Below are 26,945 nucleotides of genomic sequence, written 5' to 3'. Positions count from 1 at the left end.
CCGGGCCACTGGAATGTGGGCCGGTGGACCACCTTGAATTGGATCAAGCTGAGCCTGGCGCATGTTGCGGTTGTGTTGACCCTGCTCAACTCATCCGCCCATAGGCCATCCGCCATCCCACCACCAAGGTCCTCCTCCCACTTGGGCTTCAGCTCCTCGGTCTGCGTCCCCTCCGCCTCCATGAGTTCTTTGTAGATGTCCGAGACGCTCCCCCCTCCCACCCATCCCCTAGACATTACCTTATCCTGGATCCCCCTTAGTGGCAGGAGTGGGAAGGATGATACCTGCCTGCGCAGAAAGTTCCGTACCTGCAAATATCTAAATTCGTTCCCCCTTGCCAACCCAAACTTCTCCTCCAGTGCCCTCAAGCTAGGGAAGCTCACCTCTAAAAACAGGTCCCCCATCCTTTCAATTCCCGCCCTTCACCATACTTGGAACCCCCCATTCAAACTCCCCGGGGCAAACCGGTGATTGTCACATATTGGGTACCAGACCGATGCTCCCACTGCTCCAAAGTACCTCCTCCACTGACTCCAGATCCTCAAGGCCGCCACCACTACGGGGCTGGTGGAGTACCTCGCCGGCGGGACCGGCAGAGGTGCTGTTATCAACACCCCCAGACTCGTGCCCCTGCATGAAGCTGCCTCCATCCGCTCCCAAACCAAACCCGCCCCAATCACCCACTTCCTTATCATGGCTATGTTAGCCGCATAGTAATAATTACTGAAATCCGTCAGCGCAAGCACCCCCTCCCTCCCGATTCCGCTCGAGCATCACCTTCTTCACTCGCGGGGATTTATCTCCCACACAAAGCCCAGGATTATTTTATTAACCCTCTTTAAAAAAAGGACCGCGGGATGAAAATTGGGAGACACTGAAATACGAATAAAAATCTCAGCAGGACCATCATTTTGACCGTCTGTACTCTCCCAGCTAACGTCAACGGGAGCGCATCCCATCTCCGAAACTCGCCCCTCATCTGTTCAACCAACCGGGACAGGTTCAACTTGTGTAACCGGCCTCAGTCGCATGCCACTTGTATCCCTAAGTACCTGAAACTGTCCTCTACTAAACTAAACGGCAGCGCCCTCAGCCGACCCTCCTGACGCCTCGGCTGGACCACAAACATCTCACTCTTTGTTATATTCAGTTTATACCCCGAAAACCGGCCAAATTCCCCCAAAATCGTCATAATTTCACCCATCCTTGCCCCTGGATCTGATACGTATAAGAGCAGGTCGTCCGCCTACAGCGAGACCCTATGTTCCATACCCCCCCAACCAGCCCCTTGAAGCTCTCTGAGCAATTGCCAGCGGCGCTATAGCTAACGCAAACAGCAGTGGGGAGAGGGGGCACCACTGTCTTGTCCTCTGGTACAGTCTAAAATAGTCCTAAGTCGTCCTAATCATCCTTACACGAGCCTCTGGGGCCTGATACAGCAGCCTGACCCAGTCGATAAAGCCCCTACTGAACCCAAATCGTCCCAGCACCTCCCATAGGTAGTCCCACTCCACCCAGTCGAATGCCTTTTCCGCATCCATTGCCACAACTACCTCAACCTCCCTACTCTCAGGGGGCATCATAATCATATTGAGCAGCCTTCTTATATTGGCCACCAACTGCCTGCCCTTGACAAACCCGGTTTGATCCTCCATAATCACATCCAGCACACAATCTTCAATCCTGGAGGCCAAAATTTTGGCCAGCAACTTGGCATCCACATTAAGCATGTGATCGACCTATATGACCCGCAGAGCTCAGTGTTCTTGTCCTGCTTCAGTATCAACGAATTAGTGGCCTGTGACATCGTCGGGGGCAGCATCCCTCTGTCCTTTGCCTGTTTGAAAACCTTGACCAACAGCAGCCCCAAAATCCCCGAGAACGTTTTATAGAACTCCACCGGGTACCCGTCCATCCTCGGGGCTTTACCCGACCGCATTGCCTTCAAGCCCCCAACTATTTCTTCATCCCTAACCGGGCCCCCAGGCCCATCCACCAGCTCCCTACCCACCCTGGGGAAGGTCAGTCTGTCCAGTAAGCGTCTCATCCCCTCCGGCCCCTTGGGGGGTTCTGAGCAATAGAGCCTACTGTAAAAGTCCCTGAACGCCCTGTTTAGCCCTGCCGACTCCCCTAACAAGTTCCCATCCCCATCAACCACCCTTTCTATTTCCCTGGCCACCTCCCTCTTCCTACGCTGCTGTACAAGCATTCTACTGGCCTTCTCCCCATATTCGTAAAACGCCCCCCTCGCCTTTCTAAGCTGCTCCACCGCCTTACCTGTGGACAACACCCCAAACTCAACCTGCAGCTTCCGACGCTCCCTTAGGAGCTCTGCCCCCGGGCTCACCTCATATCTCCTGACTATCTGTAAGATCTCCTTAACCAGTCGGTCTGTTTCTGCCCTATCTGTCCTGTCCCTGTGAGCACGGATCGAAATCAGCTCCCCTCTCACCACTGCCTTCAGCGCCTCCCAGACCACGGCTGCTGAGACTTCCCCCATGTCATTAACCTGCAGGTAATTCTGCATGCACTTCCTCAGTCTCTTGCAGACCCCCCCCCCCCCCCCCCCCCCCCCCCCCCCCAATCTGGCTCCATGAACCCTATCAGTTCCTTTGCCATTGCTGGCACCCTCCCCGTTTTGAATACGACCGGTCCAGGCCGGGGTCCTTGACTGTATTAAAATCCCCTCCCATAATCAGCTTGTGCGAGTCTTTATAAATTCCACATAATCCCAATTTGGCACATACACATTACCAAGACTACCTTCCTCCTCTCCAGTTTACCACTAACCATGACATAACGCCCCCCATCCGAGACTACACTGCCCGCCTGAAATTACACGCGCTTGTTGATCAAAATCGCAACCCCTCCAGTCTTTGTGTCCAGCCCCAAATGAAAGACCTGACTGACCCAACCCTTCCTTAGCCTGACTTGGTCTGCCACTTTCAGGTGTGTCTCCTGTAACATTACCACATCCACGTTCAGAGCCCTCAGATGCGCGAACACACGTGCCCTCTTGACCGGCCCATTCAACCCTCTAACATTCCAGGTGATCAGCCCAGATTTGGGGGGGGCGGGGGGGCACCGTGTTCCCACTGTGCTTCCGTAGACTAACTCAGCCAGCTAGCCTGGTGGCCCTCGCCTCCGGCACCAAGAAGTGTCCACTTATTGTTCCCTCACTCCCCTCCCCACTGCCCATCGAAACCACTTCCCTCATCAAACCGACCCCAAACAATCGGCTAATTAACATAAGAGACAACCCAAAAAGAAAAACACACAGAAACCCCCCCCCCCCTAATAGTGCAAATCAAAGTAATACAAAGTAAAAAGCCCCACCAAAAACCCGTAGAAACAGAATAAATTTTACTTCCCCATCTTCAACCAAACTCAAATACAGACGAGAAACGACAATCGAAACATATAAACATCACTCACAAAGTTACAACTTAAAACAAAAAGTTCTCAGTTCAGCACCAGCCCTTTCCTCTTGGCAAAGTCCAGCGCCTCTTCGGGCGATTCAAAATAGTGGTGCTGGTCCTTGTGCGTAACCCAAAAGACGCGCCGGGAATAACAGCCCAAATTTCACCTTCTTGAACAGGATCGCCTTAACTTGATTAAAGCCTGCCCTCATTCTGACCACCTCCTCGCTCAGATCCTGGTAAATACGCAAAATGCTGTTGTCTCATTTGCAGCTCCGCGTATGCTTGGCCCACTGAAGAACACACTCCTTGTCCAAATACCTGTGGAACCGGACCACCATCGCCCTTGGGGGTCCCCAGGCCGCGGCTTCCTCGTCAGCGCACTGTACGCCCTGTCCACCTCCAACGGTCGGGGAAAAGCCCCCTCCCCCAGAAGCTTCTGAAACATACTCGCCACAAACGCGAGTTCTATTCTCCAGGTCTTCTACCTTCTTCAGCAGCCTTTTTTGCTGATCCTTCAGCATCCCCACCTCCAGTTCAACCACCGTTTGGTGCTCCTCCTGGTTCGCCAGTGCTTTCTCCAGCTCCCGAATCGTCCGATCCTGGGCAGCCAGCCTGCGTTCCAGCCGATCGATCGATTCCTTTTTCGGATGAAGACAGTCTCGTTTCTGCTTCTAGCAAAGCCCTCTTGAATGACCTGCATCAACTCCTTTGTTGATGGTTGAGCCGTCACATCAACCATATTGTCTTCTGCCGCAACCTCCACCCAGCCCTTGGTTGTCTTCTTATTTCTCCCTTTTCGATCCTTTGGGGTTCTTCGTTCCATACACCAATGTGTGGATCCAGTGCCAAATTGACTTTGCCTTCAAAGCCAGCGCTCAAAACTGCAAAAACGTCGGGGGAAAAGGTCCACAAGTCCGGCCAGAGCGGGAGCCAACAAATGTGCGACTTACTCTTTCATAGCCCCCACCGGAAGTCGCAGCAATATATGTTGATGTAAATGTGAGTACAAACAGCTATGTGGCAACTACATCACAGAATCTTTGGGAAAACGTTGAAAGCAGTTCCATTCCCATTCAAAAAGAGCTATTTTGCCTGGGTTCGAATCCCGGCCCTGGGTCACTGTCCATGTGGAGTTTGCACATTCCCCCATGTCTGCATGGGTTTCACCCCCACAATCCAAAGATGTGCTGGTTAGGTGCATTGGCCATGCTAAATTGCCCCGTAATTGGAAAAATAAAAATAATTGGCTACTCTAAATTTATTTTTAAAGAAGAGCTATTTTGGGTATCCGTTATAATTCCTTGAAGTGCTATGCGAGACTTCACATTGTGGATCAAAGTTGTCGAGTCTCAAGTTGTTTTTTTTATACACGGGAAAACAAATTGAATAATTGTTAGTTATTTGTGACTCCATTGATTATTGTTGTCCAAGATGTTTTTTCTCTGCTTGTTTAACACCCTGTGCGACTTGCAGATATTCTGGCCAGTTGAAAAGTAGGAAACCATACATGGTTCCTGAAAACGAATTCCACCATAAGGATCCCCCAGCAAGGAGTGCAACACCCGCAACAATTCAGAATGGACCAGGCACAGTCACACCTGCTGCAACAACCACCAATGCAGCTAAAGCAGAAGAAGGCACAAACGAGGAGACAGGTATTAACAACTTCTTGTCTGTTTATACCAATCAAAATCAATGCAGCAAATCACCCTTTCTCAGGCCTTCACAGATTTGTAGGGTAGGGATTCAGCAGATGAAAAATGTATTTATGGGGGCGAGCATAAATACTCTTCATCTGCTTTAAATTGTTGGCCTCAGCAATTAGGACACTATTTGTGGCCTTGATGCTTATACATATTGAGAAGATTAAGACCGGTGCTTGACCACTATCCAGCAATACTTTCTTTGAAAGGTAAATATTTATGGATGTTGGATGAGGATCACTGTGAGGCCAACACGATTAAATAGCTTGGCAATACTCTTCAGGTGAATAATGCAACATGTTGCTCATAAAAGTTATATGCGACAGTTGAAGATCACATCCAAATTCAATGCTGCCTTAAGGAGGAAAACGGTGAGGAAGTAACAAGTCGAGCCATAATTTCATGCAAATCTTGTATTTTTGACATGAGGTGAAGGTCACAGATTAGTCATAATCTCATTGAGTGACCACACAGGCTGGAGGGGCAAAATGGCCTCCTGCTCCTATTTTGATTTGGATGTTAAAGTTGTGTTGCATTTTAATGAGGCTAAATTTTGAGGCCCCATTGCTGAGACCACAAGTGGTGGTGGACAGGCTTGAAATTGTATGCCGGTACCCATCCCATTTTCTCAGAGGCGGCATGGGGCAAGGTTGTGGAGAGAGTGGCTTCTTGAGGCCGATTGAAGAAAGCTGGGATTTCCTGGCGGTAGCAGGGACCAGTTGAGCTGCCCAGAGGCTGCCTGCCTGAATTATGAGGGGAAGAGTCAGAGTGAACATAATCAAATTGTTTCCCGTGGTGGAGAATTCTAAAACCGGGCACGTAGGTTCAAGATAAGTGGCAGAAGGTGTAGAGGGGACATGAGGAAGAACATTTTTACACAGGTGTTCGTCACCCCAGTTGGCGGAGGAGGCCAGAGACCCTAAACTCTTTTCAATTAGTACCTGGATCTGCACCTTGAGTGCTGCAAGCTATAGGCTATGGGCCCAATGCAGGAAGTTGGGGTTAGAAAGGATACCTGGATGTAATCAGGCTGGTTTGAACAAGATGGGCTGATTGGCCTCCTGTGTTTTAACTTTTCTGTGGTTCTATAGATGGAGCAGTAGCTGCAAGACACCTGGTGGAAGAGTTCTGGCCCCCAGCCCCCAGAATTGTTGCTCGGCTGCTGATGCCATTTTTAAACTGTTTCAATTGAAAGAAGTTGGAGAGAGGGTGCCTCCATATTGAAGTCACAGCATCCTGCTGCTACTTTCAAGTTGAAAGACCCCTGATTGGCACTCCATCTTTGAAAGCCCACCCACTTTCTTTAATTGGACAGTAAACCTGCCCACTGGCCATTAATTGGCAGCTCCAGGAATAATAACATTGAGCAATTGTTTCTCTCTCACTGTCGATTTCTGACCCCTCAGTTGAATCTGTCGGAGGAGTTCAGAAGCCCACAGAGGAAATGCAGCCTGTGTTCTCTCTCTTGTCATTCTATTATTAATCTTGCCTTCATCGTATTGCTAGTTTAATTGTACTCTACCATTAAAATGTTGCAAGCAATAGCTGCTTACTCATTTATATAAAAAACATCTATTTTAAAAGATAATTGAATCATCAGAAAAATATGTAAAATAACATTTAAACCCTGAAGCATAGCTGCAAGTATTGCAAGCTAAAGGGGAAGCTGTTTCAGATAGGAATATATTTATTTCTGAAATCTGGTTCAAATTTAAAGCCCAGATTGGTCTCAGCAAAAGTTTGTACCCATTTATTTTTGTACCATGGCAGCACGGTAGCATCGTGGATAGCACAATCGCTTAACAGCTCCAGGGTCCCAGGTTCGATTCCGGCTTGGGTCACTGTCTGTGTGGAGTTTGCACATTCTCCCCGTGTGTGCGTGGGTTTCCTCCGGGTGCTCCGGTTTCCTCCCACAGTCCAAAGATGTGCAGGTTAGGTGGATTGGCCATGATAAATTGCCCTTAGTGTCCAAGATTGCCCTTAGTGTTGGGTGGGGTTACTGGGTTATGGGGATAGGGTGGAGGTGTTAACCTTGGGTAGGGTGCTCTTTCCAGGAGCCGGTGCAGACTCAATGGGCCGAATGGCCTCCTTCTGCACTGTAAATTCTATGACTTTAACTTCAAGTCCAGATCGTTTTTGTGAATATAGAGCAAAAATGGTCTCATCTTTTTGGGATTGCTAGGAAATTCCACCAGGTAGTCTTTTTCAATGGACAAATAGAGAGTTTTTCTTCATATATCATGAAATTGACTTGTTTGATTTTCAAATTTTCTCAAAAATCCTTGGTAGTCTTGGGAAAAAAATTGCAAAAGGCTTGTCTCGAATGTAATAATCTAAAATGTCTGTTTTCTGTTCTTTTAACAGATAAATTGAAGGAGAAATCTCAGAGTGCCATTAAAGTTACTAACAAAGCTGCTAATGCAACACCCAAAGTCACAGCCAGTAATGGAAGCAGTGCTGTAAATAGGTAACAGTTTGGCTTTATGCTAAAATTGCTAAAATACTTTATTTGCATAATGTCTTATCACTTTGAAATCTCAAAGTGCTCCATGTGATTAATTACATTTGAAGTAATGGGTCTATCAGAGGTGTAGAATAATTTCTTCACTCAGAGGTTTGTAAATCTTTGAAGTTCACTGCACAGGGTTATGGTTGCTCCATCATTGAATATGTTTAAAGATGAAATAGATGGCTTTTAATCTCAAAAGAATCAAGGGAGTAGGTAGAAAAGTAAAGTTACGGCAAAAGGTCTGCGATGATCATATTAAATACCTGAGGAGGCCCGAGAAGCCACTTGGCATACTATTTTTTTATGTTCTTGAGAAGTGCATTGACAATTAGATAGGCAAATATGGCAACTATTTATTTTTGTGGCATCTGTTAATAACCATAAACTGGAAAACCAGTGGATTCTAAGATTGGGTAGCACTTGCTAAATGATCCTGATTGTGAAAAAAATTACACTGACAACAAATTTAAGGCGAATGAAGGGTTGCACTATGTACCCGGGTTGCACTTATGTCAGTGGCCGGGAATCCACGCATCCAGAAGTTGTGAATTATTCAACCAAACTGGGGGGGCAGCAATTCCCTGGTTCATTTCCCAGGGCTTTGCCTTGATCAGAGTCAATCTGCCTGGTTTGAATTTAAATCAAAACTTGGTTAACTGTTCCCTGGTGCGTTCCCCATGGCAATGCCTCTACCTATCAGATTTCATTTGAAATCAATGCACTCTTTTCTCATGCAGTAGAAATTTTTGGTCCCTTTAGAATTGGTATTCTTGGGCAGCACGGTGGCACAGTGGTTAGCACTGCTGCCTACAGCGCTGAGGACCCGGGTTCGAATCCTGGCCCTGGGTCACTGTCTGTGTGGAGTTTGCACGTTCTCCCCGTGCCTGCGTGGGTTTCACCCCCACAACCCAAAGATGTGCAGGTTAGGTGGATTGGCCACACTAAATTGCCCCTTAATTGGAAAACAATAATTGGGTACTCTAAATTAAAAGAAAAAAAGAATTGGTATTCTTGTCACTCATAATTTTGTAAATATCTACTAGGCTGCTCCTCAACCTCCATCTTTTCAGTGAAAACAATCCGCTTATCCAACCACTCCTCATAGCAACACCCTCCAGACCCAGGCAACATCCTGGTAAACCTCTTCTGTGCCTTCTGCACAAAATATCCACATCCTCCTGGTAGTGTGGCGACCAGAACTGTACGCAATATTCCAAATGTGGACTAACAAAGGTTCTGTACGGCTGCAGCATGACTTGCCAATTTTTATACTTAATTCCCGACGGATGAAGGCATGCATGCCTTTTTGACTGCCTTATCCACCAGTGTTACCGCTTTCCGTCATCTGTGGACCTGTATACCCAAATCTTTCTGCCTGTCAATACTCCGAAGGGTTCTGCCATTTATTGTATAATTCCCACTTGTATTAGACCTTCCAAAATGCATTATCTCACATTTGGCCAGATTAAATTCCACCTGCCATTTCTCCGCCCCAGTCTCCAACCGATCTATATCCGGCCGTATCCTCTGACAATCCTCTTCACTATGCGCAACTCCACTAATCTTTGTGTCATTTGCAAGCTTACTAATCAGATCAGCTACCTTTTCCTCAAAATCATTTATATATATATACTACAAACACCAAAGGTCCCAGCACTGATTCCTGCAGAACACCATGAGTCCAGCCTTCCATTCAGAAAAGTACCCTTCCTCCGTCTTCTATGACTGAGCCAATTCCGTATCCATCAGCTCACCTCTGATTTTGTGTGACGTCACCTTTTGTACCAGTCTGCCATGAGGGACCTTATCAAAGGCTTGTTAAAGTCCATGTAGACGACATCCACTGCTGTTCCTTCATCAATCAAATTAGTGCAACATGACCTCCCCTTCGTTAAACCATCCTGCTTATCACTGATAAGTCCATTTGTTTCCAAATGTGAATAAATCCTGTCCCTGAGAATCTTTTCCAATAATTTCCCAGCCATTGACATAAGACTCACCGACCTGGATTATCAGTTCTTCCCATTAAAACATTTTTTTTTTTCAAAAGAAAGTACCCAATTCATTTTTTTTCCAATTAAGAGCAATTTAGCATGACATATCCACCTCCCCTGTCCATCTTTGGATTGTCGGGGTGAGACCGATGCAGACACGGGGAGAATGTGCAAACTCCACATGGACAATGACCATGGACCGAGATCGAAAATGGGGCAGCAGTGCTAACCAATAAGTCACTGTGCCCCGTGCCCCCCCCCTTCCCCCATGGCCTTCTTCCCTTCTTCACAAAGGAACAACATTGCCTCTTCTCCAGTCCTCTGGGACCTCACCTGTGGCCAATGAGGATGCAAAGATTTCTGTCATAGCTGCAGCAATTTCCTCCTTTTTCTCCCTCAGTATTCTGGGATAGATCCCATCAGGCCGTGGGGACTTATCTACTCTTATATTGTAAGACGCCCAACTCTCTTTTTTGATATCTACATGACCCAAAATATCAACATACCCATCCCTCATCATCATCCACCAAGTCCTTCTCTTTGATGAATACTGATGCCAAGTACTCATTTAGTACCTCACCCATTTCCTCTGGCACCATGCTTAGATTCCCTCCTCTGTCCTTCAGTGGGCCAACCCTTTCCCTGGCTGCCCTCTTGCTCTTTATATGCAGATGAAATGTCTTGCGATTCGTCTTAGTCCTGTTTGCCAAAGACTTTTCAAGACCCCTTTTAGCCCTCCTAACTCCTTGCTGAAGTTTCTTCCTCCTTTTTTTATATTCTTCAAGGGCTTTGTCTGTTCTCACCCTTGTAGACTGTACAAATGCTTCCTTTTTCTTTTTGACTAGGCTCACAATATCTCTCATTATCCAAGGTTCCCGAAACTTGCCATACTTCACCTTCACAGGAACATGCTGGTCTTGAATTCGAATCAAATGATGCTTGAAATACGTCTAATGCTGTCTGTGGAAAGTAACTCATCAACCAATCGACCCACTACTACACACTGTATTAAACTGCAAATAATGTTGGAAACTTTTGATGATTAACTTTACATTCTTTTCCAGCAACAAAACAACAAAAGAAAAAGAAGAGAAAGAGAAAAGTGGGAAAGAAAAAGACAAGGAGAAGAAAGAGAAGACAACCCCAGCTGCCCCTCCAGAGGCAAAAGCAACGGCTAAAGATGCAAAGGAGAAATCAAAAGAAGAAAGAACAAACAAAGATGAAAAAGTACGGGAGACCAAGGAAAAGACACCAAAAGCTGACAAAGAAAAGGAGAAAGAAAAAAGCAGGAAGGAAGAGAAGACAGCAAAAGATGAAAAATCCAGGTCAACGTCTAGCTGTGCTGAAGCAAAATCACACTCGGAAAAGGAGAAAGAAAAGGAACCATTGAAGGAGAGAGATGCACTCAAGGATGCTAAATCCAAAGAAAGCCACACAGGCACTAAAGGAGAAAAATCAGCTGCTGCTGGGTCCTTGAAGTCCCCAGTTCCACGGTCAGAATCTTCAGAATCTGATAGGGGTAAGTGAATAAGGTACTGCATCCTGCTTTATTTTTAAGTGCTTGAAGAACATGTGCAGGTAAATGGGATTAATTTAGTACTAATCCAATGACAAAGTATCTGGACAATATAGCTTTTTAAAATCATAGAATCCCTGTAGTTGGAAGCTTTGGAACGGGTGCAGAGGAGATTTACCAGGATGTTGCCTGGTATGGAGGGAAAATCTTATGAGGAAAGGCTGATGGACTTGAGGTTGTTTTTCGTTAGAGAGAAGAAGGTTAAGAGGGTGACTTAATAGAGGCATACAAAATGATCAGAGGGTTAGATAGGGTGGACAGCGAGAGCCTTCTCCCGCGGATGGAGGTGGCTAGCACGAGGGGACATAGCCTTAAATTGAGGGGTAATAGATATAGGACAGAGGTCAGAGGTGGGTTTTTTACGCAAAGAGTGGTGAGGCCGTGGAATGCCCTACCTGCAACAGTAGTGAACATGCCAACATTGAGGGCATTTAAAAATTTATTGGATAAGCATATGGATGATAAGGGCATAGTGTAGGTTAGATGGCCTTTAGATTTATTCCATGTCGGTGCAACATCGAGGGCCGAAGGGCCTGTACTGCGCTGTATCGTTCTATGTTCTATGTTCACAGATGAAAGCTTTTCAGCCCATCGAGTCTGCACCAACCCTCTGAAAGCACACACAACCTCGGCCCACACCCTTTGCACTATCCCTGTAACCCTACCTCACCTTCAAACGTCAAGGGGCAATTACGCATGGCCAACCCACCTAACCTGCACATCTTTGGACTTTGGGAGAAAATCGGAACTGCCGGAGGAAACTCATGCAGACACGGGGAGAACTTGCAAATTTCACACAGATAGTCATCCAAGGTCGGAATTAAACCCTGGCCCCTTGTGCTGTGAGACAGCAGTACTAACCACTCTACTACCGTGCTGTAGGCATTTGGTTGTGAAGGAAACCACATTCAAAGGATTTAACTGAATTCAGTTATTTCACTTGAAGATTTGCACCAATGCTTTTTTAGAAACTTTTCATAGTTGTGTTTAATGTTATAGAAAAGGTCACAAAATGTTTCTCAGCAAAAATTGTCAATCAGTGAAAGACTGGCAACATTTTTCTGCAAATCTGTTTTTGAGTTGTTTGAAATTCGCAAAAACCAACAGTGGGAAAGAAAGAGTGGATACGTCAGACACGCTTCATCCATGAGATGATGAAATCTGGTTCTATAAATCTATACCAAGAAAGGAGAACATACTTTTATGTTGCACCTTTCACAGCCTCATAATGTCCCAAAGCAATTCACAGCCAATTAATGAAATGAAATGATAATCGCTTATTGTCACGAGTAGACTTCAATGAAGTTACTGTGAAAAGCCCCTAGTCGCCACATTCCGGTGCCTGTTCGGGGAGGCTGTTACGGGAATCGAACCGTGCTGCTGGCCTGCCTGGTCTGCTTTCAAAGCCAGCGAGTTAGCCCAGTGTGCAAAACAGCCCCTTTGAGCACCTTTAGCTGTATTAATTAAGCACCTTTGAGCTATAATTAGTGTTATAATATAGTCAATCATGGCAATCTTACTTTGCTGTGTAGTAGAATCAAACCTGGCAACCAGACCTACAGAAAAATTGCACCAAGAGGAATAAAAAAAAATGGACCAGATTATCTGTTTTTAGCATTGTTGGGTGAGGGATCAGTGTTGGCCAGAGACATGACAGAAAACCCTTGCTCTTTGAATCATGTCAGATGATGCTCTACATCAGGGGTGGGCAAACTTTTCCGTGCAAGGGCCACATTCAGAAATTCACAATTTTAAAGGGCTGCATAGTATATTAAGTAAAATAATTACTTCACCCGGTTATGATTCTGGGCGCCTCATATAGAACAGAGAACAGTACAGCACAGAGGCCCTTCGGCCCTCGACGTTGTGCTGAGCAATGATCACCCTACTCAAGTCAATGTATCCACCCTATACCAGTAAGTAAGTAAGCCCGCCCCCCCCATTAACCTTAAAAAAAAAAATTAAAAATTAAAAAAAAAAAACATTTTTTTTTTAATAATGACTTGGTGGGCCGCATAAAGACCTTTGGCGGGCCGCATGCGGCCCGCAGGCCGTAGTTTGCCCACCCCTGCTCTACATCCACCAGAAAACGCATGGCCCATTGTTTAACATCTCAAATGAAGCACAGTTCCTCTGATGATGCAGCACTTCACAGACCTTCACCAAAACTACTCAGGCAGCCTCCTGAAGTCCAAACTCATTGAAGTGTGAATTTAACCTCTGACCATCTGAGTCAAAAGCAAAAGTGCTACAACCAAGTCATGGTCAACATGACTAACAAGAAAGCTAAAGCAAACTTCTGGGTGAGGCACACAGAAAGAGAAAAAAACTGAGACTGTTCAGCTACTAATGACATAATATTTAGATGTTTATATGTATCCCCCCTACTGCTCTCCCCTATATGGCACCTATATGGTGTTGTCTTGACAGCGACATCCCTTCTAAACCTTTATCGTTCTTAGCCCATCTGCCAGAAACCTAATCCACTGGGTGAAGTGTATCAGATGATTTGGCATCCAACCTAAATGGCTGCATGTGTGTTTTGTCGGCATGTTGTTTCATTCTACTGTCACTGTCCACTTGTCTTTTACTGAGATACACTGCTTTTAAAAATAATTTTAGGTACCTCTCCATTGCTTGCCTTTCTCCAAAGTCAGTAACTAAGACTCTAAACCTATTCACATGGATTATGACTGAATCACTAGCAGACATGGTCTGATGAGCCTTAACTTTGGCAACTCCTATCCCAGCACTAGCTACAGGCATTACAGTCACTATAATGGATTTCCTCATAGAAGCAACCTTCGCACAGATTTTTTTGTGTAAGTGGGTGATGTTTAAGCAATCTAATATATAATAAAATGCACACTCGATAGAAACATTATAAATTTTAGCAAATTGGAAAGTGGGTATTTAATAAAATAGTCATAAATATAGGCTGTTAATTTAATTTTTTTCCACTAGTAGCCTTTCATAGGTTGGATAATTAGATGAGGAAACTGATCACAAAATGAATGAGGATTTCTTGAAGATGCTTTTAAAATCTTTCATTATTTCTCTCTTTTTTGGTCTTGCTGCAAAAGCTGTGAAAGTTTAGTCATGTCTATTTTATTTGAAAGCTGTACAGAATAATTTTTACTTAAATAAAAATATTGAGTCTATAGCCAAACATGACGAGACTTGGGTCTTTCATTTCACTTGGCTTTTTTTGAAAAATAAAAAATAATTCAAGTGTGCAGGTAACTGCTGTGTAAAATCTGTGAACTTCCTGATGAAGCAACATCAACACAAAACATGCAATAACCATAACCACTGTCCCCCTTCCTCCCTCCAGCCCACACATCCTTTTCTTTTATCAGAACAAACCCCAAAACGAAGAAAAGGAACCCTCCACCACCGCCACCCCACACACACACACACATACCTCAGGCAAACACTTTACCACTCTTTAAAGAAGTCGATGAACAGGCAAACTTTATTTTCTCAAGGTCCAGAAACTCTGCCAAATCACTCACCTGTCCCCCCCCCCCCCCCCCCCCCCCCCCCACCCCACACACAGCCCGAGGCGACTCTGAGTCCCGCCACCCAAGCAATATCCATCCCTGAGCTATCGGGGAGGTAAAGGCCAACACGTCGGCCTCTATCCCCAGCTGCACTCCAGGATCCTCCAACACTTCAAATCTCGCTACACTTGTGCCTTATGTCCTCCACCGAAGTTCTCTCTCTCTCCATCAACTCCCCATATATGACTGATGCCCTGCTCTCTCCTATCTCCTCCTCGGCTCAGCTTCGGGAACGAGGTCAACTCCTTTCTCATGAAGTGGCTAACTTGCAAGTACCAAAACCCACACCCTAACTTGCAAGTACCAAAACCCATTCCTCTTTTGTAATTGATACATCACTTCCAATTCCCCAATAAACTGACCCCTGAAGTCAGTTCTATCCCCACCCTCCCCCACCCTCCATTTTGAAGTGCTTCCGACACTGGTTCCACATCATCAGCACTGACACAACCACAGGGCTCGTGGAGTATCTCGCTGGCGAGAACAGAAGAGGTGCCAGCAATAATGCCTTCAAACTTGTTCCCCTACAAGAGACCCACACTGACCTCTCCTCCACTGCCCACTTCCTCACCGTGGTGATGTTTGCTGCCCAGTAACAATTCTGCAGTCCCCCAGTCTGCCTGTCCCACTCTTAGAACACCCTCCTCGTCCGGGGAGCCTCATATAAACTCCGTGACCATTTTGTTGACCCTCCTAAAAAAGGACTTGGGCACAAAAATCGGAAGATTCTGGAAGACAAACAAAATCTTCCGCAACATTGTCATCTTTACTGTCTAGACCCTCCCAGCTAATGATAACAGCAAAACATCCCACCTCTTCAAGTCCTCCTGCATTTCCTCAACCAAATTTGTCACGTTCTACTTGCTGTGCCGAGCTCTGCCCCCCTTGTATCCCCAAACACCGAAAGCTTGCCCTAACCAGCCGAAATGGCAGCTTCTCCAGTCTTCTCCCTTGCCCCTGCACATTGATCAGGAGCACCTCGCTCTTCCCCATATTGAGCTATACACCAAAAAATGATGGCTTTGAGTGGCTATAGCCAAGGCTCAATTGCTAAGGCAAAAATCAATGGAGAGAGCTGACAACCCTGTCTCGTCCTGTAATCCAAAGTACCCCGAACTGACATTCGACCGGGTACTTGTCTTTGGGGCCTTATACAGCAGCCTCACGCAATCTATGAATTCCTGCCCTAACCCGAACCATCCCAATACCTCAAACAAATACGCACATTCAACCTTGCCAAACGCTTTCTCCATGTCCATGATGGACACTACCATCTCCATGTCCTGGCCCCTCGGGGGCTTCATGATCACATTCAATAACCTTTGGATTTAGCTGACAACTTCACAAACCCGGTTTGGTCCTCTCCTGTCATCCCCGGCATACAATCCTCTATACGCGTAGCCAGCACCGTCGCTAATATTTATGCATCCACGTTCAAAAACCAATTTGGGCAGTACTACCCACACTGCTCCGGGTCCTTGCCCTTTTTAAAAATATGATGTGGAGATGCCGGTGTTGGACTGGTGTGAGCACAGTAAGAAGTCTTACAACACCAGGTTAAAGCCCAACAGGTTTGTTTCAAACACCAGCTTTCGGAGCACTGCTCCTTCCTCAGGTGAATTTAAAATAAATGTTTTTAAATAAGCTAGACAGGAGCCTGAGATGGCATTGGTGGGAGTTCCCCTTCTAAATTCATTCAACTAAAAAGGAGCCCGAATTCCGAACCAAACCTTTTCTAAAACTCTGCCGGGAACCCATTCAGACTGGGGGCATTCTCCAACTGCATAGTCCTCGCACAATCCATCACCTCTCTCAGCCTCATCGACACCCCGAACCCCTGCCGCCCCAACCGGCGGACACTGCAGCTCCCCCACCATAAGGCCATAAGACATAGGAGGATTATTAGGCGACTTGCTCCATCGGGTCTGCTCTGCCATTCAATCATGGCTGATATTTTTTGCATCCCCATTCTCCTGCCTTCTTCCCATAACTCTTTATCCCCATATTAATCAAAATCCTATCTATCTCTGTCTTAAAGACACAGTGATTTGGCCTTCACAGCCTTTTGCGGCAAAGTGTTCAACAGATTTACAACAGCCTGGCTGAAGAAATTCCTTCTCATCTCATTTAAAGGATCATCCCTTTAGTCTGAGATTGTGTCCTCTGGTTCTAGTTTTTCCTACAAGTGGAAACATCCTCTCCACGTCCACTCTATGCCGACCTTTCAGTATCCTTAAGTTTTAGTAAGATCCCCCCTCATCCTTCTAAACTCCAACGAGCACAGACCCAGGGTCCTCAACCATTCCTCATGCGACAGGCTCTTCAATCTGAGCCGTACAGCATCCGATTAGAAAGCCTCAATTACCCCCTTTCATCTCCCCAACTCTGTGACCACTGCACCCCCTCTATCCTTCAACCATCCAATCTCCCTTGCCGCTGGCTGCCTCCTCAACTGATGCGCCTGCAACTTGCTGGCTTTCTCTGCATACTCATACATCACCCACTGGCCCTGTGCAATTGCCCCACCACCTTCCCCGTGGAGATGAGCACAAACTCCATTTGAAGCCTCTGCCTCTCATCTAACAGCGCCTCCTCCAGTCCACCGTCTGGATGGCCTCCACGAATCTCTGCCTCTCTAACTTCTCCATCCTATCCTTGTGCACTCAAATCAAAATAAACCATCCCTAATCACCGCCTTCAGCACTTCCCACAACACTGTGCTCCATGTAATTCCAGATAGCCGCCTCTATCTTTCCACAAATCTTCTTATCTGCCAACAACCCCACATCTAATCTCTACTGCAGCCACAAGTCCACCCAGCGCAATCCGTGCTCGGAAACTGCAATTGCCGAATATTCTGACCTAACCACCCCTGCTAACCACACCTTGTCCAGGACAAAATAATCAATCTGGAAATATGCCCTGTGGACCCCCACACCCCCAAATGCATGTCAAGTCCAGAGCCTTTGCCAAAACCCGCTTCATGAATTCTACATTGTCCCAATTTGGGGCATATGTGTTCACCAGCACTACCAGTGCCCCCTCCAGCCTCCTGATTACCATCACAAACCTGTCCCCAGGGTCTGCCACTCTTAAAGGCCACCCTCTTATGCACTGCCACCGTCCTCGTATTCATGTCCCACCCAGCCCTTTCTCATCCTCATCTGATCTGCTACCTTCAAATGAGGCTTTTGTAGAAACGCAACGTCGGCTTTCAACTCCTTAAATGCGCAATCTCTTTAATCCCCGAACATTAATCGGCCCATTTAATCCCTGAACATGCCAAGAAATCAGCTGAGTCGTGGGGCTCCAAGCATCACCACTCCTTATCCGTCCACAACCTTTACCACCCCCCCCCCCACCCCCCCCAACTTCACTCCTGTTAACTAGCCCACCTGCTAGCATAGTGGTCTCCACCCAAAGTAATCACCATCTCCCTTCCATAACATTTTTTGCCACCTGCCCAAAACCCAGAAACCACTCCCGTATACCTTGGCCCCTCCATCCCACCCTCTTCCTCTGCCCATCTCCCCCCCCCCCCCCCCCCCCCCCCCCCACCACCACCACCCACCACCACAAACACACCAATTCCCAAATGTGGGCGGGTGAGCAGAGACACAGCATAATTAATTTAACGCATCCACCAATAATCAATTAAACAAAGTGGGGAAAAACAGCAATAGCAAACAAACAATCCGGCAGAAACACAACCACTTCCTTCATAGATTTCTCTCAAGTCCCCCAGTCCATGGTGTCTCATAAACTTACTCGCCTCTTCGTATACAGCACCCTGCACCCATGTATTTCCTAAATAGGGTCACTTTGATCCTACAAATCCCAGCCCGTCAACCCTGCTCCCAAGACCTGCTAAATATGCACCGCATGGCTTTCCCAAGTGCACTCTCTCATCTTCGCCCACTGCAGAATCTTTTTTATTAAAGTAATGGTGCAACTTCCTTCCCCTCACTTGCTTACTTAACAAGGCTGCCTCATTAGCGACCTGTGCGCTCGATACACCTCAGGAGGTCAGTCAAATATCTCCTTACCCACCAATTTCTCAAACATCATCGCCGCATATAGTGTGGCCTGCATTCCCTCGATCCCCTCAAGCAGATCCACAATCCGAAGATTCTGCCACCTCCAGTGAACTCATGTCATCCACCATCTCTCTCCTTAACTTCTTCTGCCCATTTGCCACCAGCACGATTTCCACCTCCAAGAAGCCAATCGATCCTCGTGGTCAGCTACAGACATTCCACCTATTGGAGTGATGCATTCTGAGCCTCCAGGCTTTGCTCCACTATCTCTATGGTTGCCCGGATCAGCCTGGCCAGCCGAGTCAGGTCCTCTGAGGCCTCATGTCTCTGCTGCTCAAACCTAACCACTGTGAACTCCATCAACTGTTCCATAGAGCATTGAGCGGGCAGCGACGCCACAGAGCTCTCGGCCATCTGTCTGTCTGTCGCAATTCGAGAGATCTCCTCGTCTGACTGTTGCCCCTTCCTTGTTGTGCTCCTCGTTTGATAGGTCCCAGACAAGTCCTACCAAAGGAGAATTCTTAGTCCCTTATACTTATACACTTTCCACCTGCATAACAGGAGAAAAGACCCAAAACAATTCCACTTTGAGCAGGAGTTACCTCATGCGCGACCACCCACACCATGGCCGCCACCCAAAGTCCCTTGTCAAATTTCTGAGGCATCCATTGTTTTCTCATCTCTATTTGTGAAGTCATTGTGATGTAGAAAATATCTTTGGGCTCTGTGCCTTGTGTATATATATATATATATATATAATATATATAAAAATATAAAATTTTATTTCATATTTGCTACAATCAGCAACTAGAATGTGCAATACTTCTTCTGTTCCAGAACAAAAACGGCGCAAGCTTGATTCCCATTCTTCGCCATCACATTCCGCTACAGTAAAGGTTAGTATAGCCTAAGGAAGGCACCGTCAATATTAGGCTGTCCTGTTTGGAATACCGGTTTTCTGGAAATATTCGTCTTCCTTCAAGTGATACAAGGTGCACAATGGAGCCTCTGGAGGTTTCTTTTAAATAGAAAATGCATTCATTTTCTTTATTGGACTTTTTGTAAGCAAATTTTATATAAAAAGGCTTCAAGGACCTAGCGAAAATATAAATAGTAAGAGGAAAATGCAAGAAATTTTTCTTCGAAGTGCCTCAAATTATATTAAGTGGTCAGTTTTTGGAGTGCAATAATGCTACAAGCAAAATAGCTTCAAAGTGGAGTCGCAAAAACGGTGTCAGCGCTGAGAGTGAAGAGTGTTTCTGCACTGAAGAATGTTGAAGTTGTTCAGAATTACCGGAAACCTCTGGATTCATCAGACCCGCTGATGAGCAGCCTGCCAATTCGTACCTTCTAGGAAGGAAGTAATGGAGGGGATTCCATTAAAGTCTTTAATATCTCCTTGGTGATCAGATCTCCTGTAGTTGTGTAAATTCTATCAGCATGCAGCTGTTGTTAGTATCTTCCCTTCGTGGGTTTGTTTTCCCTTGGGGGTGCCAGCCTTTTGAATCCTGCCTTAGGAAAAAGCAGATATGGCAGCAAAGCCCGCCTTCCAGCCAAGAGGGCCGATGGTATTCTACGCAGCACGAAACGTGGGTGTATCCTAATAGAAGAATCAGGGCAGATGCTACCTTGCACCGTTTGCTGTATTTATTTTAATGTAGATGAACCCCCACGAATCCTTGAGTTTGCAGTGGGTTGAAACTTCGAGCTGTAAGTTCCAATTCCTGGATGCAGTGCACTGGAAGGGAGGTTAAAGAGCCCATTGTGGTTTGTTCAGCTGCACCTATTTACAAAATTAACACATTTTGCATTGAAGTTAATTGTTCACTTAGTATACTTACACGGGAAACAGTATTCTATAACATAATCAGATTTAAAGACCTAGTTTAACTTAATTGACATTTAATTGTGTATATTTGTGCTAGTAAAATTTTACATTAAATATTATTGTAATCATGCATTTTAGGGAATTTTATTTCATAATTGATTTGTAAATTAGCAATATTGTTAATATATACACTACAGTTGTGAACAACTGCAGCATCAGACACATCTAAATAATATATCTAAGTGAGTTTGAGAAACCATTTCTATCATAGTAAACTGTTTCCCGAAATACATATTTAAAATGTATTATTGTCCAGCTTTTTATCTTGTCTCGTAAGCATTAACAGTTTCTAAAGCCTAGTTCCTAAAGGTGTAACTGCATGTCAGAAGCAAGACATGAGAATGATCGTCAACTTGCATCCCAAAGTCCTCTGGTATCTGAGAAGCGCTGCAGCTCATCTGTCATCTCCATTCATTCCTACAGGATGGTCTCGGTGATCACAAGGAATCATCAACAAAGGTTTGACATTTGAGCCTTATTTTAACACTTGAACCATATTTTGACAGCATAACTTTTATTGGTGAAGTTTTGTGAGGAACACAGCTTTTGTAAACCTTTTATTTGTTGGCATTTTCAAAATGTTATTACTACTGCTTAGTTTATAAATATGCAGTAGGTTCTTTTCCTGGTAGTTGCAGAAGCATTTTGGCCCATTACTTGTGTTCTTTCCGCATTTATGTTCTGTTGCTTTTGAAGCAATATCTACTCCTGCTAGAAATGGACCATGGTCTCTTCATAGTCAAAAAGGCTAACGGCACTGCTTTTTGTCAGTCTTAATGCGCAGATCAGGAACTTGAAAGTTCGGTGGTTGTTAGTCTGACAGTACTTCATCTGCAAGTGGGCTCAGCTTTGGGAAGGGGAAAAAAAAACAGCCAACATTTTGAATCCTGATTGCCATCTAGTGATATCTGGACATACTTGAATGTCAGATGAGGATAGGATTAGGCTTGACTGTGGTGCCCTTTATAGTTGAATTGTCTACCAGTGTGTTTTTTTTCGGTTCACTTATTTAAAAAAAAACAGCCAGTGGGTGAGTTACAGCGAGGGTGAGGTCTCAGCAAGTGGCGAACGATTGCAAACTGGATGTCGTAACAAACCAGTCCCTTCAACACTGACAGGGAGAATACTCAGGGTGCATAGGTGGCAGAGGTAATGACCAAAGCAATTGTGGATTCATGAAAGTTCCCACTTAATTAACTGACTTTAAGTCGTAGTCTTGCATTTAAAACTGTAGATATGTGCTACAACAATATGAGTAGCTATAAAATTTGAAAAATCGATAAATTAAAAGGTAATAGTGTACTTCTATAAGGATTTTGATGCAGTTTTGGAGAAATACTCAATGATGGTTCTTTTGCTAAAATATATAAGCTAGATAAGTGGTAAGTTCCCTTGAAAAGTGCGTGATTAACTTTATAATTGTGATTGCAAATTCTGTGATACAGTGCACTTTCAATTTGTATTCATGCTGCTTAAAATTTATGGATAAAATAATACACCTGTCAAATTGATAGAGTATAATCTATTTTTGTTAATGAGGTACATTTGCTTGTTAGCTTGAATTGGCATTTAAAACACAGATGAGCTTTGGAAATGCAGCCCATTTTTCCAGTGGCGCGTGTCTTTCAGTGGGTTGTTAAAACTCTGCTTTACATAATTGGTAAGTCAGTAGAGGGTGCATTAAGTTTAACTTGAATGAAATTTAACTATTCTGGTTGACATGTTCTTCATAATACCACTAACACGTCTTTTTAGTTTCCCAACTTTGGTGACTCCATTGTGTACACCTCCGTGTAGCATTCATTTCCTTAGTCTGTGAGCTGGGACACAATTGCCAAACCAGATTGATGACTTTCTTGAAAACCTCAGAGTCATTTTTGCTTCCCTCATCTGGCTACTTAAAGCATATGCAACAGTCATAAAAATTTAAAATCTTCTATAAACTAATCACTCTCAACTGTTTCTATGTAGTTTGTGAGAAGATGCACTACAATATTTTTCCTTGTTTTACATATCTCATTAGCCATTTTTAGTTCGCAACAAAGTGATTAGGAATAAATTTACTGTGGTTTTCTAAATTTATTTGGCTAATGCAGAAGTAATTTTAAGACTGCTGGCTTTGCTATGATCTCCGTAGAGACTCATGACTTTTATTGAGCTTCGCATTTCCAATTACTTGCTGAAAGAATGACACAAGATATCACGTTTTGAAACTTTTACTGTAACAAACTCCTGGTAACTAAACAATACTTTCTTTTTATCGGAAACCTCTACCAAAACTACAGAAAGGCTAGTTTTTCTTTTATACTTAAAGGTGGGAATGCCGCAGTGGTTAGCACTCCTGCCTCATGATTCGATCCCAGCCCCAGGTCACTGTCCCTGTGGAGTTTGCACATTCTCCCCGTGTCTGTATGGGTTATCATCCCCACAACCCAAAGATGTGCAGGGTAGGTAGATTGGCCATGTTGAATTGCCCCTTAATTGGGGAAAAAATAATTGGGTGCTATAAATTTTTTAAAATTAATTTTAAAAAATATTTTATATTTGATGCATATCATACTCCCCATGGAATTATAGTTGCTTCCAATGGATTCTCATATCCCTGTTTCGCCAATCAATAATTTTAAGTGGGTGTCTCAAAGCACTTTCTTCGGTTTTCAGAGAGTTTCTTAAATCATCTACTATCAGTAAAGCCTGTTCTGAGTATCCTTTCCTTAGCTATGCCAGGACAAATTTCCTGGAATCTGTAGGAGGCTTTAAAGGAGACCCATCTCCTTCCCAATTCAACTGGTAGCTCAAAAAAGCCAAGCAGCATCTTCTCTGCCCACACAAAACTGTCGTATCTCTGATTTGCATTGATTGGCCTATTCTGCCCTCTTCCCCTTGGTAAAATGAAACAAAGTATCGCAGTAGAAGTGCTAATTACCTCTGTTTGATTTCAACTCCCATTTGTCTCAGAAATGGACATTTACCGCGTGACTGATACACCACGGTACCTTTCTGGAATGTTGAGAGACAGAGTCAGTCCCCTTTTGTAAATTCGGATACTGTTGCCATTGCCTCCAATCACAAATACCTTGCACCTCCTTCTCAGTAAGACAATCTGAGCCTTCCTTTGACCCCTAATGATCAAATATCCAGGCTTGTTGTCAGGCAGATTTTAGAGCAGGTCACATGGCCCCCTTCATTCAGCGAACCTTCAAGGATACAGCCAAAATGCAAAAACCTTATTAATCTCATAATTGTAACAGTCCACGGTACTCAATCTGTGCCTCATGCAGCTTTTTGTTTGCCTAATTGTTATATTTATGGAGTTAGAATTAGCTTGGGTGTTTGTAGCAATCCATGGGATAGAATACAGGAGAAGAAAATTGGATCAGTTCAATTGTATCAATTTGAATTGGAATAATTTTATTCATTTTTCTCTATTGTATTTTCATTGCAAGAAAGGGTTAAAATGCTACATTAAAATTTGACTCACTCTTCAAGATAGTTTAAGTGTGTTTTAGACAAATGTTTTTGAAGAACATCAAATCGCTCGACGACTGGTTGCCCAGAGAAGGCAATGGGACTGGAAGAATTAAAATTTACGGGGATTGGGAACTATTCAGTTTGAAACAAACTCTCAATCTCTTAAAAATTCAGCCATGTGCAGTGTTGGTGAAAATATTTAATGCATCGTTTTTGAATGATGCTAAAAGTAAGTGAATCATTAAGAATTTTTTTGTGTTCTTATTTTTTTGTTTTGAAGACTATTTTCACAAGTTGCTATTTTGACAGTTTGCTGTTCACTATTGAATCCTGTGGGACAATTGCTGTTCTGTTTCAATGTTTTCTAGTACAATACTCAGCAATCCCTCAGCCAAACAGTGAACCTGGAGGATCAAGAAAATAAGTTTCTAAACGGTGTACAATGTCTGTTTCTGAGTTATGTTCAGCCCATTAACCATCACTTGATTGGCCTCTGTTCGAGTCAGTAATGATTAGGACAACCATACCAATTACAGACGTTGAACTCGCCTGCTGAAAAACGCAGCCGCACTGACTTGCCTTCTGCAAGAAATACTTTATATTTGTTCACTGCTGGAATTGGTACGTTAAGCATTTATCTAGCTTAGTGCTTTTTCTGCTTTGGTTGGGAGTATGGTTATCAACAAATCTGTCAACATCATAAAAATTAAGACATCAAATCATTTTGTAATATAGACAGTACTGCCGACAATATAAATACAAATAAAGTATCATCTTCCAGAAAAGAAGGCCGTATGATGAGAGAGCTGGAATTTGTTCCAGAATGGTTGATTTATGTAAATCCAAATGTGAAGCAATTAAATGTCTACTCTACCTTGATTTCTTTATGGGGTGTTGTTCTAAATTATAATATCTGCAGTGATGGTTGGTAGTCCTACATGCATAAAATAAGAATTAAAAACATTGGAGCAGGAGTTGGCCATATGACTCCTTGTGTCTGCTCCATATTTCAGTAGGGTGATGGCTGAACTGATCTTTGCTTCAACTCCATTTCCTGCTTGGTCCCCATAACCTTTGACTGCACTGTAATTCATGAATGTCAGCCTTGAATATATTCAATGACTTAAGCTCCGCAGCTCTCTAGTTTAGAGAATTACAAAGATTCTTGATCCTCTGAAATAAGAAAGCCCCCATCTCATTTCTGCCTGAAGTGGGCGACTCCTTATTCTGAAACGGTGCCAGATTCCCCACAAAGGGAACTTCGTATCAAGCCTCCTCAGAATCTTGTATGTTTCAATATGATCACCCTTACTTTTGTAAGCTCCAATGTATATAGACTCAACCTTTCTTCTTAAGACATAAAATGTCCACGATAGAACAGACTATTAGGTTTATTGGTCATGCCCATGTTCATGCTCCATCTATATCTCCCTCCATTCTTCCAACAGCTTAGCTTTCAATGCCTTTCCTCATTCTTTCTTTACCTAGCTTTCCCTTAAGTACACCTGTGTTATTTGCTTCAGCAACTTTGTGAACAGTTATTTTGTGTTTGTCTTCACAGTGGAAGTCACAAATAACATGCCAATAATTGATGGCAAGGAGGCTATGGCAGATGAGGATCTAAAAAATTATCATTATCATTAAGGAGGTAGTGTTGGGCAAGTTAAGGGGGCTAAAGGTAGACAAGTCTCCTGGTCCTTATGGAATGCATCCCAGGGTATTAAAAGAGATGAAGGGGGAAATAATAAATGCACTTGTGGTAATTTACCAAAATTCCCTGGACTCTGAGGCGGGCCTGGCAGGTTGGAAAACAGCAAATATGACACCATTGTTTAAAAAAGGAGATGGCCAAAAGGTGAGTAACTTTAGGCAGTTAGCTTAACTTCTGTAGTGGGGAAAATACTTGAATCTTTAATCAAGGAAGAAATGGCGAGAAATTTTGGTATAAATTGTCCCAATGGAAAGACACAGCATGGATTCATGAAAGATAGGTCACGTTTGACTAATTGATTAGAATTCTTTGAGGACATTACGAGTGCAGTGGACAACGGGGAACAGGTAGATGTGGTGTATCTGGATTTCCGGAAGGCAATCGACAAGTTGCTGTGCAAAAGGCTGTTGCATAAGATACAGGTGCACGGCATTACAGGCCATGTATTAGCATGGATAGAGGATTCGTTAACTAACAAAGCAAAGAGTGGGGATAAATGGGTGTTTTTCTGGTTGGTGATCAGTGGCTAGTGGTGTGCCCTCAGGGATCAGTTTTGGGACCGCAGTTGTTTACAATTTACATAGATAATTTGGAGTTGAGGACCAATTATAATATGTCAAAGTTCGCAGATGACACTAAGATGAATGGTAAAGTAAAGTGTGCAGAGGACACCATGTTTGCAGAGGGACATAGATAGTATAAGTGAGTGGGCAAGGGTCTTGCAGATGGAGTACAATGCTGGTAAATGTGATGCCATCTATTTTGGTGTGGAATAACAGCAAAATGTACCAGTATATAAATGGTAAAAAATGTGTCACTCTTTGCATGCTGCTGTGCAGCGGGACCTGGGTGCATGAATCGCAAAAAGTCGGTTTGCAGGTGCAGTAGGTAATTAAGAAGGCAATTGGAATTTTGTCTTTCATTGCTAGAGGGATGAAGTTAAACACAGGGATCTTATGTTGCAGCTGTATATGACAATGGTGAGGCCACACTTGGAGTATTGTGTACAGTTTTGGTCTCCTTACTTGAGAAATGATGTACTGGTACTGGAGGGATGCAGAAGAGATTGAC

The 26,945-nt window shown here is 44.3% G+C and overlaps 1 protein-coding gene across 6 annotated transcripts in view; it reads left to right on the top strand.

Annotated features, from left to right (window-relative positions):
- The window catches only part of thoc2 (THO complex 2), a 229,431-nt gene that overhangs the window by 154,168 nt on the left and 48,318 nt on the right, over positions 1–26,945 (top strand). For 5 of the 6 annotated variants that reach the window (XM_038775383.1, XM_038775386.1, XM_038775387.1 and 2 more), the window contains 5 exons: positions 4,896–5,077; positions 7,490–7,592; positions 10,693–11,147; positions 19,642–19,700; positions 21,116–21,151. In XM_038775383.1, coding sequence (XP_038631311.1) covers positions 4,896–5,077; positions 7,490–7,592; positions 10,693–11,147; positions 19,642–19,700; positions 21,116–21,151 — 835 coding nt within the window. Of the gene's footprint in view, positions 1–4,895; positions 5,078–7,489; positions 7,593–10,692; positions 11,148–19,641; positions 20,515–21,115; positions 21,152–26,945 lie in introns of all 6 variants that reach the window. The other variant, XR_005457727.1, reaches the window with a different exon arrangement.

The sequence above is a fragment of the Scyliorhinus canicula genome, chromosome 17, assembly GCF_902713615.1.
Source record: "Scyliorhinus canicula chromosome 17, sScyCan1.1, whole genome shotgun sequence".
Taxonomy (NCBI): domain Eukaryota; kingdom Metazoa; phylum Chordata; class Chondrichthyes; order Carcharhiniformes; family Scyliorhinidae; genus Scyliorhinus; species Scyliorhinus canicula.
The sequence above is the reverse complement of the archived record's forward strand: the minus strand, read 5'-3'. Positions and strand labels throughout refer to the sequence as shown.